General features: G+C 43.4%; 1 protein-coding gene across 1 annotated transcript; it reads right to left on the minus strand.

Annotated features, from left to right (window-relative positions):
• Positions 1-14,081: 14,081 nt before the first annotated feature.
• Positions 14,082-20,141, minus strand: LOC146178233 (barrier-to-autointegration factor-like). Its single transcript, XM_084578039.1, has 3 exons — positions 19,987-20,141; positions 19,487-19,623; positions 14,082-16,005 (listed from the first exon to the last, which is right to left on the minus strand). The coding sequence occupies exons 2-3, from the start codon at positions 19,610-19,612 to the stop codon at positions 15,859-15,861; spliced, it is 273 nt and encodes a 90-aa protein (XP_084434165.1). The 5' UTR covers positions 19,613-19,623; positions 19,987-20,141; the 3' UTR covers positions 14,082-15,858.
• Between the last annotated feature and the right edge of the window lie 2,476 nt (positions 20,142-22,617).

Raw genomic sequence — 22,617 nt, forward strand, 5'->3', positions numbered from 1 at the left:
CCTCGAAGTAGCTAGTTAACTATCCGTAAATGATAAATGCATACAAAAGCCTGCGGAGGTCTTACTCTCGAATATCCGTTGGCCTTCAATCGACCTCCAAGGGTGTCGCCAATGCCGGCAAGTTCCGTGACACTCTTGTTTCCCATAGGTTCAGCAGTGAAGTAGCGGTGCTTCTTCGATGTGGACGACATGGCTGGATTCCCTGTTTTAGAATGACAATACTATAGTTGATTTTCGGCTGCCGTTGAAATCACGCCACATGAAGCCTAAAAAAGATATCTACTAAAAGCTTACGATTATTTTATGCTTAAAATTCAAGGAATGCATGTTTTGCAGCCGGTCACAGCGTTTGCATTTATAGTTTGGAGATAAAACAAATATCTCACTCAGCGATTACACATTCCCTATGCCCCCCTTAGAATGACAAAAATTGTGAAAATCTAAGTCTGAGATTACTCATTCAAGTATCTAAATGCAGACATGTTTAACTTTGACCCTTACATACGGGGGGAGGAGAAATAGGAAGAAATCACTTATGGAAGAGCTCTTTGAGGAGAAGAATGTGGAAAAGTGTAACGCTAACTCACCTAGCTATGTAAGGATCCTTTGCAAGAACAACCCCGAGAAAAGAGTCGCTACCCTGTCCAGCCGAAGCCCAGTGAATGATGCTGGCGACGCTAGTGCTTCGCTGATTAACCCTGCCTATCCTCTCTCTCCTGTGCCATCGTCACGTGCGTATGGGTCATATCATTTGAGATTCAACTGTCTAACTTGTCTGGCACATATCTGATCTCGGAAGTTTCGGAATAGTCTCGCAACGCCTCACACGAGTGCTCTCTCGCAGGCGTTTTATTTCTTGCGTGCAAGGTTTCCGTTTTACGGAGGCAAGGGACAGGAAGCAAACGTGCAAGCGGTGTCAAATATTAAACATGATTCCTCGAAGATGCGGGAGACAAAACGAGCACCCATAGCAGTTGAAAGCAGACTGCGAATTAATCTCAGCAACTTGCTTTTACTGGGCGTGAAATAACATCACACTGAACATGGGCGTTTCAGTACACCACCTGCATCGAAATAAGCCTGCGAGGGAAAGATTTCGACACTCGACCAAGGACTCAGCAGGATTCGTTGCCGAACAAGGCGGAATGTATCATAGTAGTAGGATTCCATAGCTGCGAAATCAGTGTAGCGTGTAGTGTTACACAGTCCTGAGCGTACAAAGGAGAGTGACAAACGATTGAATGTGCCGGTCGAAAACTGCGGAACGCACTGCATTGGCCTCTATGAGGTTGTCAAGAAATTCCAAAGTACCAAAGACGTCAAACAAGACTCTTTATTGCTCGGGATAAACAATCACTAGGTTTAGGATTGCGCATGTCAATGAATGTGGAGCAACTCGTCACGCTCTTTGCCTCTGTTTGGACTCCTGAAATATGGTCAGACATGGTGTCCGCACTGTCGTAGCTAACAAACCTTACTGGGCCACGGAACCTCAAGGCAGCCAACAACATGTCATAGACAACTTCGAGCCGCAGTCAGTATAACGATGAACAGTTCCGCTGCAGAGAAATCTTCCACTGGCCTTTTTTTATCTGTCAACTAATGTACCCAAGGACAGCACACAGCTGCTCGTGGAGACCACAGTCACTTCATTCGACGCTTATCAAAGAGGCTTTCTTCCTTCTACGACGCCCAGCAATACAGACCAAGACCGACTGAAATACAGACCTGCACAATAAACAGGGTCCTAAGGGACCTCGTGCGCCAACTTTGTTACCTTTCTCGGCGTTGAGGGCGCTCGGTTGACCTGTTCGTCTGTCATTTTCATCATCATCAAATCACAAATTAATATAAACAAACTGTACCCAAATTAAAAAAAAAAAAAAAAGATCTTTGCCCAAGTTATACTTCTAAAATTTTGCCTTTTTGTATTTTAACGAAGAGTGTTTGTTTTTATAATGCTTTTCTCTCGCTAGAAGACATACCGCGATTCCGCTTTGTGCGACGGCACTGCAGTTACTCGCTGCACATGCGCAGAACAGGTGCTCGTGCATTACAGCGTGGACAGATAAATAAACTATAACGACGAAGAAAAATGACAGAACTAATAGACCCTTCTTATTAACAGGCTTACAGTAGCGCCAGGTTATCCGTAGTGTTCGTTCCCTAGCGGCGAAGGCTATGAACTAGAAGGTGCGCGCTGGAGCAGTGCTATCTGTGCAGGTCTGTATTTCAGTCGGTCTTGATACAGACGACCGTTGCAGTGCAGAGACAAGATAACGTCTTTTTATATTCGGTTGTTAATATATGCAGTATTTCAGGAGCTGGAATCCAAGCGTATTTTGCAATACTGTATCATTCTTCTTAAAAAAAGTTAACTATATTTGAAGTAACGTTCTGTGCTAGTGTTATGTCACACTTTCAAGGGTACAAGCAGGCAGAGTCAAGGGGTAAGGAGACACTTGAAGGAGGCGGTGTGCCGTTACACGTGAAATAAAATTTCCATTGTACATTATATACACTTGTTCTTGTTCATATACTCACTATGAAAAAGTAACAATGTCAATAAACAAGCACATGATCACATTTGTTAATCGGCCACCCAAAGGCAGAATGCCTGCTTTTATTCCATAGTTTACATACACGTTTCCAGTTTCTTTTACTAAAACCAAGTTGGCTACCATTTGTTGGGGCGATTTTATTATCAGCAATATCAGTACTGGCCTGTATAGCATGTGAAAGATGCGAGCACTAGAAAATTAGGGCTGGCAGGCCGAACAAACGGTTCACCGTCCGTAACGACTTGTCTTGCAATCTGGAAATTGTGACTCGCGCCTCGTTAGGTGTGGTATTCAGAACGTTATAAGTATGAAGCAGCCAGTTGCTTAAAATGTGATTTTGCTCCTGCCCGTCAAGCTAAAGAAATTCAGAAGTTCTAGAATTTTACGAGACAATTTTCGGAAATTCGGCTTATGAACTGGCATTAGAGGAACATTTCGCATAATGTCCTGAATATTTAGCAGGCTTGAATGCATGAAGTAAAAACTGTACAGGAAAAATTTTCCAGTCTTTTCGAATCTGGCGGGTTAATGCCACGGGCGTTTGAAATCCCCCTCGAAGCTAAAGTTTTTCTGCTTGATGCCATTAACATAACAATTACGAAACGTTTTGATTAAATTAGCCCATTTGTCCTGCGTCGACTTTATCTTATGTTCATCTTCAGATTGGAACGACCATCGATTCAATTTGCCAAAAACAAGGTCTATGCATCTAATTAAGCTTAACACGCTCCTGTTGTCCTATAGCGTGCGTGCCCGTACGTTATTGTGCCAGAACGTTATCTCAACAAAAAGTACAGGGGCGCACTTCTGCTTACGTAAGTACATTCAAAATCATTGCGAATTCTGTGCACAGTTTCGTTATGAGTTATTCGTTTCGTTGCTCAATACTGTTACTTAGTTCCCGTTTCTAATAATCAAATTCTCACGAAGACAAATTTTGGTGGGAAGGAACGGAATTTTGTTAAATTCCCACCCAAATTTGGAAATCAGCATTGAGTTGTCCATGTTCAAATTAAGTTAGACGCCAATCTTGGTTATATTCGGACGAAATCAAATTTCGGCTCTCCAGTAGTACTTGCGAGTGGGCTATGGTTGGCTTTAAGCTGGTTTAATTCTCTTGTGTGAGTATTGTGTTTGTGTATACCCATGCAGCGCCGGAGGTCGTCCGGGGCTCCAGTTGAGCCGAATTTTGGTGGTGACCAACATTGATTTGGAGGTCACCACTGAATTGGCCATACTCGAATCGGGTTCGACGTCAACTTCGGTCAACGTCTGAGGAGGTAAGTATTTGTGGGTCCATTGGCCAAATTTTGGGGGCATCCCATTCATTTTTGGTAGTTATAACTGAATTGGCCAAACTTGAATCATGCTCGACATCGATTCTGGTCAAATTCTGACGGGAACAAATTGTGGGAGTCCAGGGGCGAATTTTGATTGTGGTCCGTTCGTTCCAATTCAAAAGTCAGGACTGAACTGGTCATACTCGAATTATGTTCGACATCAATTTGGTCCATTTCTGACGAGATAAAATTTGGGGGGTCCAGGAACCGAAATTTCGGGTGAACCACCCAAACATGCAGGTCATCATCGAGTTGACCTTACTCTACTTAGAATGGATACCAAATTTGGCAGTATTATGCTAATTACACATGCAGTCGATTATTGGCAGTTCGTGCGGACGCGCTGTGATGACAGGCTATGGCCACACACTGCTGTAACACTGCCGACGCGCTCTCCGCACGCCACTTATGAGCCAAACAAGAGTTTCGCCTTAATCGTTGGTCCAGCAAGAGCCTTGTGGAAACCGGGCGCCGAAGCGACCGTCGCAGAGTAATCTTATTTCATCACACAGCGCACAGCATCAACTCGCCATTGCGTGGTCAGATGCGCTCGGGCTGACGCGAGCGCCCTTACGCGAGTGGCGCCGAAGCGGCCTAACGAGTCAATAGGTCACACCCCTCCGGTGGAACGGGCGATTCAACTGTAGGTCAGCTCCTGTAGTTCGGAGCAAGGCATACAGAGCTAAACGCAGTTATCGTGTCCACGTCGTTAGAGTGAGCCCGTCTCAAAACGCCGCTATGTTACGGCCCCTGTGCCTAATATTTGTACTGCTTCGTGCGTATGCATATTAAGTTTTTCCTGTTGCTCCAGTGTCATCTTCGGTTACCCTGTCTCTGCTTAATCGCCGCGACGAGTGCCAGGTAATTCAGCCGATCTACAGTGCCGGCCACAACGTCAAAATACTGGGGGCAGCGCAGTGGAAACACAAACACGAGAACGTGAACGTTAAAAAACCTCAAATACACGAAATCGCTTCACGGCACTCGTCCACTACGCCGTTTTTCTATATACGATAGCGCGACGATATCGCTTGTGCATTTCATTCCAGCGTGTCTGCCCGACAGCGCTGCCTTTCAAGGTCGCAATCCGCATGCGACAATCCGAAACTTCCCGAGACCGTAGCAGTCGCGAAGGGGGCTGCCGGCTCAAGGGCAGGCGCGTGACGTTTACTGCGGACGAGAGGGAGCCGGCAGAGTGAGATCGTTCACTCGGCTCCGTTGCTGAGCGCGTACCAGCAAGTGCTCTTCACGCTTGCCATTTACAAAGATCCGGACCTAAGTTAGTTCGTGCTACGCACATTTTTTTTTTTTTTTTTGTCTTTCCTTGCTAGGTGCCTCCATTAGTTATATTAATTGCTTTAAGGTCGAGACAGATGTAGTCACTGCTGAAAATAAATTTCTATTTTTATATATTTGGGGCTAATATAAATTCTACAGAATTTTCAATCAGTGAGCGGAAAAAGTAGTAATGGTGTAGATTAAACGTTTTAAAATGAATTTCCAACTTAGGCCCAAATAAATCCACCAATTGCGTAAATTCATTTAAATACAGGTATCATGCTTGTGGATGCATTTCTTGAAAAGTGTCGTGTAGTTATATGTAGAAAATAACCGCATTATAACTATGGCGTTAGTTAAGGAGCGGCGTTCGGGATGTAAATGGTAGAACTGGTGTTTTTTTTTTTTGTTTGTTCGTTTTTTTTCGCGACACAGTGTAGTTTCGGTTTACAGTTTAGTCTCGGTAGCGAGGGGGGGGAGGGGATAATACTTTTTTTTTTTCAAAGGAGTAACAACACTGCGAAAGACCGCACAATCAAAGACGAACACGGTGCCGACTGGCCGCCTGTCTTGCTTGCAAGGACCACAGCACCACCACAAAATTTACTATCAAGAGGTTCATCGCGGCCTATTGGTGCCACTAACGTTTCGTCTTTTGCACCGCTTTCAGCACAGCCGCTGCCGAATCCGGTGATTCCGAAACTATGAACTCTGCGCCTTCGGGTAAGTTTAGCAATGCAGCATTTTTTCCCGGTGATAAACGACTTCAGCGTTGCTCCAGGGGATTTTTACAAGTCCTACTCTACCCACATGACGCAAACGTTTACCTTTAGATAGGCTCGAAAGTATATCGATATGGTTTCTGTAATGTTTTCGTTACTATTTCAAGGCAACATCTGTAAGTGCTCCTCAAATCGCTCTGGAGGCGTTTTGGCCAGGGAAGAACAGCATGCGAAGTGGAATACGTGCCCTTATATTTCACGCCATTCTGGGGGCATAAGAAAGTCGGTGAGATGTCGAACGAGTCAAAAATGTCTTGCCTATACCCATGCCTGCCACTGTGTTAGAATATTAAGGCTTTAGTTCTCCTTTGCTTTTTCGCTGAGCTACTTTCAGCGTGTTTCACCGCTGCTATTCTGTATCTTCTGTACATTGCCTTAGTGGGCCCCTAAAACGCATTTCATTGACATCGACCTGTGTAATTAGGCGTATTCAGGCACACGTAACTTTCCGTGAAGTCCTGCTTATTGACAGTGGGTGCGCGCATGAAGCTGCGGCTCCGTCAAACTGGGAATGAGAAACTAAGCTCAGTTCGCCTCGTTAGAACCTATACGCACACTACCTATCGCACATCTGACTTTTACGACATTCATAAACAGCTTATCACTCCACTGCGCGGGCTCGGTTTCCATCTCATCTAAGTTTTCTCTTCACTCCAATTACTTACCTTCCTAAATGTTATAACGATTCCTGGCTGCTCTGTTAACCAATGATCACGTCATCATTTTCTTGCTGCGTGATAATTATTAAGTATTCGAACTACCCGTGCGAAGTCATATGGTTTTAACTTCATGAATCTGTAGATCAGCCTGTATTTCCTTAACAGATCGCAGCCAGGTTTGCTCCCAACGTCCGGTCTGTGCTTCTGCGGCAAATGAGAAATCGTTCCCCGGGCCTTCAAGCTGCAATTTCCGACGCAACCATCAAATAAACACTGGGGGGACTATTGGAGCTAAGTAATATAACCGCTTGCGCTAGCGAGTGCTCTCTTTTCTATTACCCAGACTTCTAATACTAGGTTACATCAAACGTGATGTTTCGATCGTTTACCGCCGGTCTGTTTTCTTCCTTGCTGTTATGAGTTCTAATGTAAAGGACGGAACATTTTTAAACACTTTTTTTTTTTTTTCGCTAAGCAATGCATTTCTTGCTGCATACCTTGCGTAAATACAGCCAGAAAAGGTCACTTCGGCGCATTTCTACTTAAGGGAAAACCTGTATGGAGTTATTCTCAGTGTCCTGACACTAGACGCAACCTGGCATATACCATCAATTGCTTCTCTTTGTTGACAATGCATCCAATGCGACGCACTTGCCTGAGACGTTGGTATACTTGCAATGAAGCGTTCGTTTTAAAAGCATCTTTCTTATGAACCAGAGTTCAGCCAGAGTGCTGCGCTGTTGACCTATTTCAATCATGAATATTATGAGCTTTTGTTACTGTAAGCTTCGCCGCAAAAGTTCTTGAATTCCATTTCCAAGCCAATTGAACCAATTACATCTGTTTGTTTTTTGTTTTGTTTTGTTTGTTTTTCTGCAAGCTCTACAGTTCGCAAGATGAAAACTGTCGACAGCCAATGTTTGGACCATTTAATGAATAGCGTTTTCATAATCATGTTTGACATGATTAGCCGAATGAAGCAATATTTTGTCATAGCACCATTTTTTTTACACATTTACAGAAACGTCATCCGTGCCAACGGCATCAGAGAAGCACCGCAACTTCGTTTCTGAACCCATGGGAGACAAGGGCGTCGCTGACCTCGCGGGCATTGACGCCAACCTCGGAATGACGCTGAAAGAGAAAGGTTTCGACAAGGTAAGGCTGTCACTGGACGTCTTGCAGTAGTTATGCACGGCATCAAAAAACTTTGCCATCACGGATTGCTTATACCTACAACTGGCCAATACGCCTGTGTATCGCCTCCTATATTCCTAATACATAGGTACCCTCCTGGGCTCGATTTCATCCACTGCATGATCACTGCACGATAAGCGCCCTTGAAATCGCTCTTCAATGATTTATTCCGTGTTTGGATTAACTATAATCGATACTCACCAGCAACTGTATATTTATTGGTGATTGTGGGTCTTGTTGCTTTTAGTAAGGAGTTAACCAATTAAGGAAATTTCTATGCAGTTGTACACATTGCGAATTATGAGCATTCTCTTCGTTTTTTTTTTTTTTTTTTTTTATATATATAAGCGTCCAACAGCTTGTAGTAAAGTGTAGAGCATAGATGCCGAACGAGGGTGGCGATGGATCTGTTAACATATGATGGCTGGTGAGTAGTTGTGGCAAAGAGTGCAAACTACTCTTCAAGGAAGTCAGACAGACTCTTGCGTTTTCGCATAGTTGCACTGGCATTGCAATGAGATCAATAAAATTTTCGAAAAGAAGTTGTAAGGGGCTGTTTAAAGCAATCCCGCATACAACTCTCAAAGGCACCGATCGGGACAAACTGAAGTAGCCTTGCATCTCTATATTACCATGGTTGTAATGAGGAAGATACTACTTCTTTGTGCAACGCATTGCTACCAAATGCGAAAATATAAAATATAGCTACATCGTTTCCACCGGAATTGTTTACAACTAAATTAGTTTCGCGTCGACCCTTTCTTAGCTAATCTTTGTTACTAGCTATGGTACACCACCATTCAATCCAAAACGGCGATCACGGAGTCCACTTCTACTTTTACGCAGTGACTTCAAAGGAAGCAGCGGGAAGAGATATTTTCGATCTGGAAATCAATCATTTCCCATAAATTAATATTTCTGATATAGTAATTATGGATAAAATCGCGATGCATCAAACATTGTTTTTGACTAAGAAAGAGAATCAGATGACGTGACCCTCAGTTTCCCATTCATATCAGCAAACATTCACGGCAAAATGGCAGCTATTTCTTTTCCTCTGTCATTTAGCACTGCATTAAATTAATAAGCCACGCCGTCAATATAAGGATTAGCAAATAAACGAGCTTTCCGAGTGGTTTCTTTGGCGTCACACGAAATAACTGTAAAAGAGCAGGAAATGCCGACCAATTAAGCATGGTTAGGCCAGATGCGAATGAAAGCCGCTAGCGTTCGCTTTTCCGATGTTGGTCTCGGGTCGAAAATATCTATTTGCGTGCAGTCGTGATATACACATCATGTGAAGACCACTCGGCATAGATATAAATCCCCCGTTCAAACAAGGTGTATGGACGTGCCTCCATAGCCTAGGGGTAGCATGCTAGGTCGGAGCCCAAGGGTCCTGGTGCGTTCTATTCCCATCTCAAAAGTGCTGCCTACGTTGACGCAGACTTCAGAATAAAAGGCATCTGTAAAATGGATGGATGAGGGATAGATTGCAAGGCCACTAAGAAAATTCCAACGAAAACTAGCACTTATCAACTATGGCCTCAGTGTGTTGGGGTGTGATTCAATTTAATGGGATCGCGACTTTCGCTATTTCTTCCAGGCCTCTATGATCCTGGGCCAGTTCCTCGTGATGGGGAGGAGCAAGGATGCCTTCGTCTCCTGGCTGCAGGACACCAGCGGTGCCAAAAGCGAACAGGCGGAAAACTGCTACCAGTGCTTGAACGATTGGTGCCGGGAATTCATGTAAACTTCGCTGGCTACCTTCGCAGTTCAGTTCAGTCGTTCAGTCGTGTCCGACTCTTCGTGACCCTATGGACCATGTCACGCCACGCTTTCCGGTCTCTCACTATCTTCCTAACATCACATAACTTCATCTGCAACGCCTCGAGGATACCATCTGACCATCGCGTTCGCCGCCTACCCCTTCTCCGGCGACCGTCAACCTTTCCCAACATCAAAGCTTTCTCCAGCGACTCCTCTCTTCCCATCAGATGACCAAAGCAGCTGAGCTTTAACTTTAGAATTTGACCCTCCAATGAGCAGTCAGGGTTTATGGTCGACAATATCGACTCATTTGATCTTCTGGCAGTCCAAGGAACTCTCAAGAGTCTCCGCCAACACCACAATTCAAACTCGTGAATTCTTCGGCGGTCAGCCTTCTTCATAGTCCAACTCTGGCATCTATACATCACAACTGGAAAGACCACAGCACGAGTTATACGGATCTTGGTTGGCAGTCTAATGTATCTGCTCTTTACTAGGCGGTCAAGGATAGCCATGGCTCTCTTTCCCAGAAGCCGGCGTCTCCTAATTTCATGGCTGCAGTCTCCTTCCGGGGTAATCTTGGAGCCCAAGAAGAGAAAATCTGTCACAGCTTCCACTTTACCTCAAAAGTCACCTCTTGTAGGGAGAGAGGCGCCGCCATATATGCCAGTCTCTCGGGGAGAGCTGCATCCGCACGGGACAATGCAAGAAGTTCATAGTACTTGGCTTGGCTAGTGTTTGGCTGAACAGGTGGAATAAGCTGCCGAGTAATAGCCACGTCGTGTTGCTTCCCTCCGCGCCCTAAATTAAGGTTTATTCACCGTCCTGAGATTTCAATATAGAAACTTTTGCAAACGTAGTGGGCAACAAAATCACTTTAGCGACAGAAGCTGACCTCTTTTGATATGGCGTACCTCGTTCTTCTTTTTAGCAATCAAGAAGCTATGCTACAACTCCATTCACATCCATATGGCATCAGACAGTACTTAGCAGTGCTAATGTCGTCAGTTTTAATCCGGGGGCTAGAAAACGTGTTCATTCAATTTCGAAACCATTAATGCCTCGTTTGCTGCAGGGCAAAGGTCATCACAGCAAAAAACGTTGAAGAACCCGTATTTACTAACAATATTTGAGAAGGGCTATTCAATGTATTTCAATGCAGTGCGATATTTCCACAGTATTTCAGCTCCCCGTTCATACGTTCACTGCAAATCAGTGTTGGATCTTTGTGGAGAAGAGCAATACCTTCATAGGCGGTTTACCTTGATGAAAGTTGCAGCCTTTGAACCGAATATGTCTCCTAAGATGAACACAAAGCCAAGAGAAGCCGCCCAAAGTTTGCGATTCCCGAGGTCCTTGGAGCGGCTGAACGAACACAATGCTACTTTCCCCTTTAAGTTTGTGCTGGAACCTTCGTGACTGTTCTTATTTGATTGAAAACTCGATGTGCATTTTCAAAATGATATTCACTATGCTTTCTACATTGAAACGCCCCTCAGGGGAAACCCCACTCCTTCTTTTTTTCAGTTATCTCCTTTCTTGCATTCACGTTTACCCCGTCGTCACTTTTTTTTCGTTTCAATTAAAATGACTTTATCGGCCATCTTCGTTGTCCAGCGGAGCAGGAGAACGGAATGGGAAGTAATTCACCAAGAGGTAAATGAAGGCAACAATGATAACCTCATGCAAGACTGGGAGATGATAGCTAGCGTCATCTATGGAGTGCCTGCGTCAGTATGCAGGCGATGAGGCCAACCAGCAACATCTAGGTGTTTTGTTCGTTTTGTCGAGTGATTCTTACAGAAATCGATGTCTCGTTCCAGTGGGCAGAGGCGTTTGCCGTATTACCAAAGCTGTTCCGAGTTAGCATTAAGAAATAACTGCACGTTTTAATTGAGTCATTCTACGTCTCAAATGAGTCAAGAATTCGCGCTCGACCGTTCCCAATTTACTTCAATGAAATCATCATGCGTGGTGTTGCTGTGGCAAACATACTGGCAGCTGTTTTTTTTTTTTTTTCGGAGAAAAAACTTTTTGTTTAGTGGCGGTAACTAGGGAACCAAAGATAGTAAATGATAGGGAAACATTGTCAAACAAAAGCTGGCTGTAATAACCAACTCATATGAACATGCCTGCGCAGCCTAGGGGTAACGTGAATGTAACTGTTCTAGCAGTCTGATTTCGATATCACCCTCCCATATGAAAGGAGAGGCCCCAGTTGCCAGCTCCTGCAAAACTTATGTCAGGTAACCTTACGTCCAGTCAGTGCTTGGCCATGTCAGCTGCCAGCTATCGCCTGCCAGCGCCAGGGTTTCGCTCACAAAGCTGGAGTTTCCGTGAACGGCGCGTTTAATGATATCGCGTAAAAACATTTACTTTGCTCATGGCTATGACATTTTTTTCATATAAAGAAATGTCATTATGTCAATATATATATATATGTGTGTGTGTGTGTGTGTGTGTGTGTGTGTGTGTGTGTGTGTGTGTGTGTGTGTGTGTGTGTGTGTGTGTGTGTGTGTGTGTGTGTGTGTGTGTGTGTGTGTGTGTGTGTGTGTGTGTGAAGGAAAGAAGCCAACAGTCGGCGAGGCAAGGAAAGCGTTGGGGATGGTACTTTATGTCTTTTTTTTTTCATGTTTACTTGGATAATCACAGAGATTAGTAATGTAATCTATTAGGGGAAAGATAATTAAACACAAAGTAGAAGAAAAAACAACGTGCTGATGGTGGGAACCGAACCCACGACCTCCGAATAACGCGTCCGGTGCTCTTCCAACTGAGCTACATCGGCCGCTGTCCCCTCTGCTACTTGCTTGGGTATTTATGTTGTCTGTATACGAACCTTGAAAGTTGTTCACCAGCGCCACCCTCAGCCATAGCGGCGGACGTAGAACGTCCTTTGTTACCGCCAGCGTTACGTAGAACGTGATCAAGAGCGAGGGCGAAAGCTGGGCTAGAACCCTCGTACGCTACCTATGGCTTCAAGACTGCCAGAACCGAGACCCCCGTAAGCTACAAGCAGATCAATTAAGGGCAAATGAGGGTGCTCGTTATAATACATGCCTCGCCGACTGTTGGCTTCTTTCCTTCATGTATTATAACGAGCACCCTCATTTCCCCTTAATTGATCTGCTTATATATATATATATATATATATATATATATATATATATATATATACATATATATATATATATATATGTGTGTGTGTGTGTGTGTGTGTGTGTGTGTGTGTGTGTGTGTGTGTGTGTGTGTGTGTGTGTGTGTGTGTGTGTGTGTGTGTGTGTGTGTGTGTGTGTGTGTGTGTGTGTGTGTGTGTGTGTGTGTGTGTGTGTGTGTGTGTGTGTGTGTGTGTGTGTGTGTGTGTGTGTGTGTGTGTGTGTGTGTGTGTGTGTGTGTGTGTGTGTGTGTGTGTGTGTGTGTGTGTGTGTGTGTGTGTGTGTGTGTGTGTGTGTGTGTGTGTGTGTGTGTGTGTGTGTGTGTCACGAGTTGACAATAATTTCCCCATTTTCCCCAATTATTAAATGCATAAAATATTACAGGAACCTTCTTGACGAGTTTTCGTTTTATATTCTGCCACTCATGATGATGGATAAATGAATATCCCTAATTATTACTGTGCCGTGTACTGCGTCTCAAAGATTCATTTGTACCACCTCCCTGCAATTTAAAGCTGAATATGGCGCAAAATATATTCACAGCGTCATCTCTTAGAGCGAATTTTGCCGGGAAGCAAATTGTAGTTTTGTAGCTGGTAGTTTTCAGCAGCGAACATAAACATCCTAGGTTACCCGCACGCTTTCTGCGCCGCTGTGCCCGTGCGGTGAAAAACACGAAGCTGCGAGAACAGCACGCGGGCGCTTTATACCTATATGCTTCAACGGGTAACAAAAAAGCCAAGGTGAAACATGAAAGAAACGGAAACGTAAGCCATCAAACAGTGCTGCACTCTTGGCGAAAATGCGCTCACGAATGCCACGGCCCTCTGAGGAATTCGGCAAGGAGCTGTTGAGTGCCGTACTAGTACATGTGGCCAAACATTCGCGCGTCGACATACATTGAATAGGTGGCTGGCGTCGCAAGAGGTATTCGCTACCTCTCTAAAACGCAGCCCCATCTTGTCTTCAGCCTTCACACACTGCCTTCATGCACTGAGTAGTTAGGACATGACACTTGAAGGAAGATTAAGCAGCCTCCACGATTATAGAATCAGTGAGTGATGGGTAGAAATAAGTATTGTCAATTGCATAGCCGGCCCTAATCGTCCACAAAAACTAGCATAAATGCATGGAATATAAGTTTGCCAGTCTGGAATGCTTTTAGGATGTGGATCACATTCCTTGCTCCATAAGACATTTTACCGACCGGTATAATCTCTGTCAAATGTGAGAAAATTCGTAGAAATGACTCGTGAAAACATTAATACAAGCACTAAGCTTCAAGGTGACATTGTGTTGTAGATTTTTCTGTTTCTAGAAGAAAATAAGGAAACTGATATAAAGTTGTCCTGAATGCACAAAAGCACTCAGTCCTTTAATTATATACAAAATCTAAAACCAATAGGTGCAAATTTTAAATACATCACATATTTTTCAACGTAAGATGGGACCACGACAAGCTACATTTTGCCAGAGACTACAGGTAAGGAGGTTTATCACGGTTACACCATGTTCTGTCTCTTTTTTTGTTTAATTTAGATGGTCTAAGCGCAATGCATCGTTTTGCATTGAACTGCCCTACGGCGTATCAAGGCTGTTATTAAGAAAAACCATGGAAACAAAGAACGCGGAACTCAGAAAGGAAAACACGAATTAGTGACATCTTTTTCTTTGTTACCATAGTTTTTTCCAAATTTTCTTTCCGACGTTAAAAGAAAAAAAAAACGCGTTTTGACTCTGCTAATTTCTTTCAGACTTTTGAATGGCGTGTTTTCACTGTGACATATTCTAGTTAATGCGGTTTTCTCAGTAAGAAGCAATCCCGGGAAAATTTCAAAATTTATTTCAATTTTTCTCGGAATCCCTTAAGCCGCACATGTTTTGCTGTATTTCTTTTGAAACATTGCAAAAATTAAGGATATATGGGTGCTTTTTTTGCCGGGGTTGTTGTTAGGTGTCGACCTGGAAATATCGCCCTGCTGTGTAGAGTGTTTTTTGTTTTATGCTTTTAATTTTATGGACGCCGGTCTAAATCTAAATTATGTTCAATCGTTTTCACGTATTGCAGAGTACAGAATATATGTAGCGTCACTGGTGCAAACGTTGCCGCAGGCAGCCGCTAACAGGGACGTCTACTGTTTATATTGCTATTAAGAGTGCGCTTCAATGCATGCGAATGGTGCGTGTGGACGCCAGAGCCACCTTTCATTGTGCTAAGTACCACTTATTCACTCCACTCAAGCGCAGTCATACAGCTACAAATAATGTTATAACACTTTCGCAGAGACTTCGTATTTTAAAAATAATAATGCCAGAGACATTTAAGAGTTCTTAGGTGTATCACTGCGAAATCATAGAGTCCCGCAAGTGATATATTTTCACGTGAGGCTTTCGTTCTGCTAGTATTGCATTGAATTAGTATGTGTGCATGCATACTGGACACAGACTGCCATCCTTCACGCGGTGTCTGGGAGCCGTAATCGCCGAAACCTTTTTTTGAAGGTATACATATGGAGGTAAACATGTCGTTCGTTCGAATGTATGCTCCAGGTTAAAATGAAATTTGAATAGCACATGTATAATCATAATAATTAGCCTGATTAGACACCCGCTACCGGACAAAAACTTTGGCAGTTTATTTTATGTCATGAATATAAAACCGTTTCCGTGTTTTTAGAAGGAAAAGGATTTAGTCAATCCTTGTAACCCCGGTAAATATGCCGCATAAAAATTCAGGCCTGCAACTTCCAAAGTGAGCATCATTGCAAAAAGAAAAGTCAGTCATCATAGATACGTTCACTGCCTGAAAATGGTTAATTTACTCCCGTTACAATATTGCTTCTTTACATGAGCGGTTTTCAAACTCCTCATTTACATAATGTATTGAAACATTTATGCTCGCACCCTCTTGAGCAGTAAAATTGGCTCGTGGAGATATGTCGTCTTCGTTGACGCAACAGATGCGCGAAGAGTAAGTAGTGTCTGCGACAACATCGGGGGAACGGGGGAGGGGAAGAGTATAACAGGCTGTTCCAGGAGCTGGCGAGTCTAATTTAAACGGGAGGCACAGGAAACATCGGGCTTGCAGTGGCAAGTAAGGTGCACTGTAACGATGTTTACATGAAGTTCTGGCACCAGTCATCCACGCAACGGTAGCAGTCTCGGGCCTGCTTGCTGTTGGCACCGGTAACATCCGTCAGCCAGGAACTGAACTGTTTTCTGTCCCCCCTCATCAGCAGGTATTGTCCGACGACACTGTCGGCCTGAAAGACAAAACAATGACAGCGTCATTTAAATACGCAGAGTAAGGTATACGAGGGATTTTTTTAACATGTAGAGATTTTTATATTAAGAACTATGAGCGAAGCTTCTGTGCGATCTGTGCAGGTGGGTGCGTAGCAAGGCGGACATCATGTGCTAGATTAAGCTTCCTGAATAGACTATTAAATAACCAGAATTTACTGACAGAGTTCTTTTCATTTTAAGGGGCAATACTATATTTAGAATTTAAAAACCTCACCATCAAAAGCGAGTCCAGTTTATAGATTTTCTTAGTCAGCAATGTGGTTGGAAATATGGAACGTCCTAAATAATCACCTAAACGCTCGTTGACTTGGTTTTCTGGAAGTGCATATTTATACAATTATGTTAGTTGCATTTAATATTAAAGAGCATTCAACAAGATTTCAGGGGGAGCCTCACGCAGTTCACAAACCCAGCCTACGTTTGTTGTTGTTGTTGTTGTTGTCCAAATAACTTATGGCACATACCCACAGAGGGGGATCGGCCAAGAATTGGGTAGCAAAGAAATTTTTTTTTTAATATACTTGCACAAAAAAAAATGATTTGAGGGGTAGAGCAAAGGAAACAAAACGGGGAATAAGTGAAATATAAAATGAAAAGTGGTAACACTCACGGGAGATTGACACTACAATTGTAGAACAAGTGATGTTTAAATATTTAGCAAGGCAAACGATTTGAGTCCAGTAAAAAATTTTGCATGGCGGTAAACACAGACCTGTGACTGTGCCCAAGGATGGTGGCGCCAAATGATAACAATGTCGGGCTGCTTAAACTAAGGCCAAGCTGTTGCAATGGCCTTTCCATCAACTGTTTTCTCAGCGTAGTAAAGCGGCGGCAAAACAATAAAAAGTGATCTAATGTTTCTTGTTCACCGCAAAATGCGCAGACAGGAGACAGTGCCAAACCAGACCTGTAAAGATAGAAATTTAAAGGTGGGATACGGCATCGCAGCCTTGTTAGTGAAATCTCAAGTTGCCGTGAATGACATAATTTTCTATTCCAAGAATAATTTAGATGCAGGTAGTCATCAGATCTTAAAAGATGTCCATTTTTCATATTTAATAGGACGTTTCTTCGAAACCTCGCTGCGGTGATGTACGCGGTCGCCGGAAGGATAGATAATACGGGGCCATTAAGGGACTCTTTTGCCAAATCGTCAGCATATTCATTTAAAGTCACATTGTTGTGGCCTGGGACCCATACCATATGTACAATTTTTAAATGTCTAGGGATCAGAGAGACAAAGGTTTTTACTATTGCAGAATCCACCGACGAAGAGAGAGATGAACACAAGGATAGAGAGTCGGAAATTACTGCCACTTTAGAAAAAGAGGAGTCTAATTTCCGTAAAGCGAGTACCACCGCCAGAAACTCCGCCTCAAAAATTGGGGTGAAGTCCGGAAGCCGTACAGAAAAAGACCAGTCTAAATGTGGACAATATATACCCACACCCGCCTTTTCATTACTTTCAGATGCGTCAGTAGCTACAACTAAACTATCAGAAAGACTTCTTAAATGATCTTCTAATAATCCGTTTAGAATAACGGATGATAAGTTTTTAGCATTATTCGGGAATATGTCATCAAAGACAATTTTAATAGATGAACCGATGGTTTGTATGGGTAGAATACTAGGAAGGGAAACATTTAAAGGGTCCAGCAAATTTTTGACCATAACAACCTGCGGGGTGTGAAATTTAGACCAATGGACACCGAAAAAGGAGGTCGATTGACAGCAAAAAATAGACATAGATCGGTGAAACTCTGATTCATATATCCTTAAGTACGTCTGAACGGTTAGAATTTGTAATCTATATATCAAGGGTGGAATCCGGGCTTCAAGGTAGAGCACATTGTTGGCAACAAATTTTGGAAGTCCCAGACACAACCGAAGTGCTTCTCGCTCCAACAGAACAAGCGGTCGAATTTTGTAAGTTGCTGATCCAGAAAACAAGACTGAACCGAACTCTAAAATTGGACGCACATACATAACATAAATCATTAAAAGGACATCTCTCCGCATTCCAGACCTGGGACGACTAATTCGGCGCAACATGCCCACGGCCCGAGCCCCTTTCGTAGCAATATGGCTAATGTTTCGTTGACTGCCTACGTTTCGTTGACTGCTTTTTCATACTGTGTAGCTATCTTTTTCCTCTCGTTCTACCTCAAATTTAATATGCATCGCATAAAGGCCCTGATTGTGTATTTGATGATGTTGAAATTGCATGATTCTGGACACCATACAAGCAGTAATGTCATTTTATACGTATAAGATGCGAAAACCCAAACTCGGCGCGATTTGAACCTCTTAATTTTAAAGTTAAGCATTTCTGTATCACATATCACGACAGCGAAACTTCAATACCTGAGCTCGTCTTCGATAGTGGCGGTCCTCAAGTTCGCAACATTAAACACCCCTCAAAATCAAAAATAGAAAATCACATTACATAATTTGGTTCATTTTTATGTGGTCATTATATTCTTATCAGGAAAGCAGGAAACCGCACCAGCATATAAAATGCAGGTAAAATTAGTAAATTATGTAAGGTTGAAAAAGATACAACTGGCATACTGCATGTAGAACTACAATATCATTTCCAGGACATCTAGAAATCGGGCTTCCAAGTGCTAGTTCAGATATACAAACTTGAAATAAATAGCTTGGTATGCTGATGATCTTTGAAATAATTTCGGAACTAATACAAGTTTTCTTGTACATTATACATGCTTCTGTCCATTTAATTGTAAACATTTGTTTGTTTGTTTTTTTTGCCTGCCGCTCATGTATTAGTATCCATTCATTAGCGGTGTTTTTGTTTTTCATCTGATTTTTTCTACCTGCGGACTGACTGTTTTGTACAGACTAATTTATCTTGCTTAGTTTATTTTGTTTTGTTTGCGCATTGTTTTTCGGATGGCAGCCGTAAAACAAGCTTGGAAGCCGTCCGGTTATTTGTCGTCCGTAGCCAATAACCTACTGAACACAAAAAGCATCTCTGACCTGATTTGAGTAGGGGAATGTAGTCTGGCGATTCCTTTATTCTGACTATTTCCAATCTCTTCATTCCCATTGGCTCAGCTAGCTAGATGTCCCTGGGATCAGCGACGATACCTAAGAACCAACCCTCTGCACTTGTGACATCATCCACAAGGCCGCAACCTCACCTAAGCAGCATTACAAATTGCACCTGTGAAAGAGAAGAGTTTTCTCTGAAAAGAAAAAAAAAAGGTGTCAAGAAGAATTAAACCGCTGTACTTCTTTGCGTCTTGAGGCGGCTGTACTTCCTCTGCATCACCAAGGAGAATTTCTTCACTGCGATAGTTTAGAAGACTTAAGCGATCGCCTAGCTCAGTAGAGTACTGACATATCAGCCATAATTTACAATTAGTAAACTATCCGTAAATGATAAATGCATGCAAAAGCCTGCAGAGGTCTTACTCTCGAATATCCGTTGGCCTTCAATCGACCTCCAAGGGTGTCGCCAATGCCGGCAAGTTCCGTGACACTCTTGTTTCCCATAGGTTCAGAAGTGAAGTAACGGTGCTTCTTCGATGTGGACGACATGGCTGGATTTCCTGTTGTAGAATGGCAGTACTATAGTTGATTTTCGGCTACCATTGAAATCACGCCACATGAAGCCTAAAAAAGATATCTACTAAAAGCTTACGATTATTATCATGCTTAAAATGCAAGAAATGCTTGTTTTGCCCCGCTCACAGCGTTAGCATTTATAGTTTGGAGATAAAACAAATATCTCACTCAACGATTACACATTCCCTATGCCAGCCTTAGAATGACAAAAATTGTGAAAAAAAAAAATCTCTAAATGCAGGCATGTTTAACTTTGAACCTTACATACGGAGGGAGGCGAACTAGAAAGAATTCACTTATGTTAGAGCTCTTTGAGAAGAACGTGGAAAAGTGTGAAGCGAACTCACCTTGCTATGTAAGGGTCCCTTGCAAGAACACTCCCCAGAAAAGAGTCGCTACCCTACCCAGCCGAAGCCCAGTGAATGATGCTGGCGACGCTAGTGCTTCGCTGATTAACCCTGCCTATCCTCTCTCTCCTGTGCCATCGTCACGTGCGTATGGGTCATATCATTTGAGATTCAACTGTCTAACTTGTCTGGCACATATCTGATCTCGGAAGTTTCGGAATAGTCTCGCAACGCCTCACACGAGTGCTCTCTCGCAGGCGTTTTATTTCTTGCGTGCAAGGTTTCCGTTTTACGGAGGCAAGGGACAGGAAGCAAACGTGCAAGCGGTGTCAAATATTAAACATGATTCCTCGAAGATGCGGGAGACAAAACGAGCACCCATAGCAGTTGAAAGCAGACTGCGAATTAATCTCAGCAACTTGCTTTTACTGGGCGTGAAATAACATCACACTGAACATGGGCGTTTCAGTACACCACCTGCATCGAAATAAGCCTGCGAGGGAAAGATTTCGACACTCGACCAAGGACTCAGCAGGATTCGTTGCCGAACAAGGCGGAATGTATCATAGTAGTAGGATTCCATAGCTGCGAAATCAGTGTAGCGTGTAGTGTTACACAGTCCTGAGCGTACAAAGGAGAGTGACAAACGATTGAATGTGCCGGTCGAAAACTGCGGAACGCACTGCATTGGCCTCTATGAGGTTGTAAAGAAATTCCAAAGTACCAAAGACGTCAAACAAAACTCCTTATTGCTCGGGATAAGCAATCACTAGGTTTAGGATTGCGCATGTCAATGAACGTAGAACAACTCGTTACGCTCTTTGCCTTTGTTTGGACTCCTGAAATATGGTCAGACATGGTGTCCGCACTGTCGTAGCTAACAAACCTTACTGGGCCACGGAACCTCAAGGCAGTCAACGACATGTCAGACAACTTCGAGCAGCAGTCCGTATTACGATGAACAGTTCCGCTGCAGAGAAATCTTCCACTGGCCTTTTTTTTTTATCTGTCAACAACAAATGTACCCAAGGACAACACACAGCTGCTCGTGGAGACCACAGTCACTTCATTCGACGCTTGTCAAAGAGGCTTTCTTCCTAAAGTTTTTCTGCTTGATGCCATTAACATAACAATTATGAAACGTTTTGGTTAAATTAGCCCATTTGTCCTCTGTCAACTTTATCTTATGTTAATCTTCATATTGGAACGACCATCGATTTAATTTGCCAAAAACAAGGTCTATGCATTTAATTAAGCTTAACACGCTCCTGTTGTCCTACAACGTGCGTGTCCGTACGTTATTGTGCCAAAGCGTTATCTCAACAAAAAGTACAGGAGCGCACTTCTGCTTACGTAAGTACATTCAAAATCATTGCGAATTCTGTGCACAGTTTCTTTATGAGTTATTCGTTTCGTTGTTCAATACTCTTACTTAGTTCCCGTTTCTAATAATCAAATTCTCACGAAGACAAAGTTTGGTGCGAAGAAACGGAATTTTGTTAAACTCCCACCCAAATTTGGAAATCCGCATGAGTTGTCCATGTTCAAATTAAGTTAGGCGCCAATGGTGGTTATATTCGGACGAAATCAAATTTCGGCTCTCCAGTAGTACTTGCGAGTGGGCTATGGTTGGCTATAAGTTGGTTTGATTCTCTTGTGTGAGTATTGTGTTTGTGTATAACCATGCAACGCCGGAGGTCGTCCGGGACTCCAGTTGAGCCGAATTTTGGTGGTGACCAGCATTGATTTGGAGGTCACCACTGAATTGGCCATACTCGAATGGCCATATTCGAATGACGTCAACTTCGGTCAACGTCTGAGGAGGTAAGTATTTGTGGGTCCATTGGCCAAATTTTGGGGGCATCGCATTCATTTTTGGTAGTTATAACTGAATTGGCCAAACTTGAATCATGCTCGACATCGATTCTGGTCAAATTCTGACGGGAACAAATTGTGGGAGTCCAGAGGCAAATTTTGATTGTGGTCCGTTCCTTCCAATTCAAAAGTCAGTACTGAACTGGTCATACTCGAATTATGTTCGACATCAATTTGGTCCATTTCTGACGAGATAAAATTTGGGGGGTCCAGGAACCGAAGTTTCGGGTGAACCATCCAAACATGCAGGTCATCATCGAGTTGACCTTACTCTACTTAGAATGGATACCAAATTTGGTAGTATTATGCTAATTACACATGCAGTGGATTATTGGCAGTTCGTGCGGACACGCTGTGATGACAGGCTATGGCAGCACACTGCTGTAACACTGCCGACGCGCTCTCCGCACGCCACTTATGAGCCCAGAGCCAAACAAGGCTTTCGTTGGTCCAGCAAGAGCCTTGTGGAAACCGGGCGCCGAAGCGACCGTCGCAGAGTGATCTTATTTCATCACACAGCGCACAGCAGCAACCCGCCATCGCGTGGTCAGATGCGCTCGGGCTGACGCGAGCGCCCTTACGCGAGTGGCGCCGAAGCGGCCTAACGAGTCAATAGCTCACACCCCTCCGGCGGAACGGGCGATTCAACTGTAGGTCAGCTCCTGTAGTTCGGAGCAGGACATACAGAGCTAAACGCAGTTATCGTGTCCACGTCGTTAGAGTGAGCCCGTCTCAAAACGCCGCTATGTTACGGCC

The sequence above is a fragment of the Amblyomma maculatum genome, chromosome 9 (genome assembly GCF_055883805.1).
Source record: "Amblyomma maculatum isolate TAMU_Amacu chromosome 9, ASM5588380v1, whole genome shotgun sequence".
Lineage (NCBI taxonomy): Eukaryota > Metazoa > Arthropoda > Arachnida > Ixodida > Ixodidae > Amblyomma > Amblyomma maculatum.

What these genes read in the sequence shown, in the direction of transcription:
- LOC146178233 (XM_084578039.1), bottom strand. Translation starts at nt 19,612, where the DNA reads ATGTCGTCCACATCGAAGAAGCACCGTTACTTCACTTCTGAACCTATG. An exon ending in AGGCCAACGGATATTCGAGA is followed by an intron (nt 16,006 to 19,486) that starts GTAAGACCTCTG and finishes TTTGTCTTTCAG; the next exon opens with GCCGACAGTGTCGTCGGACA.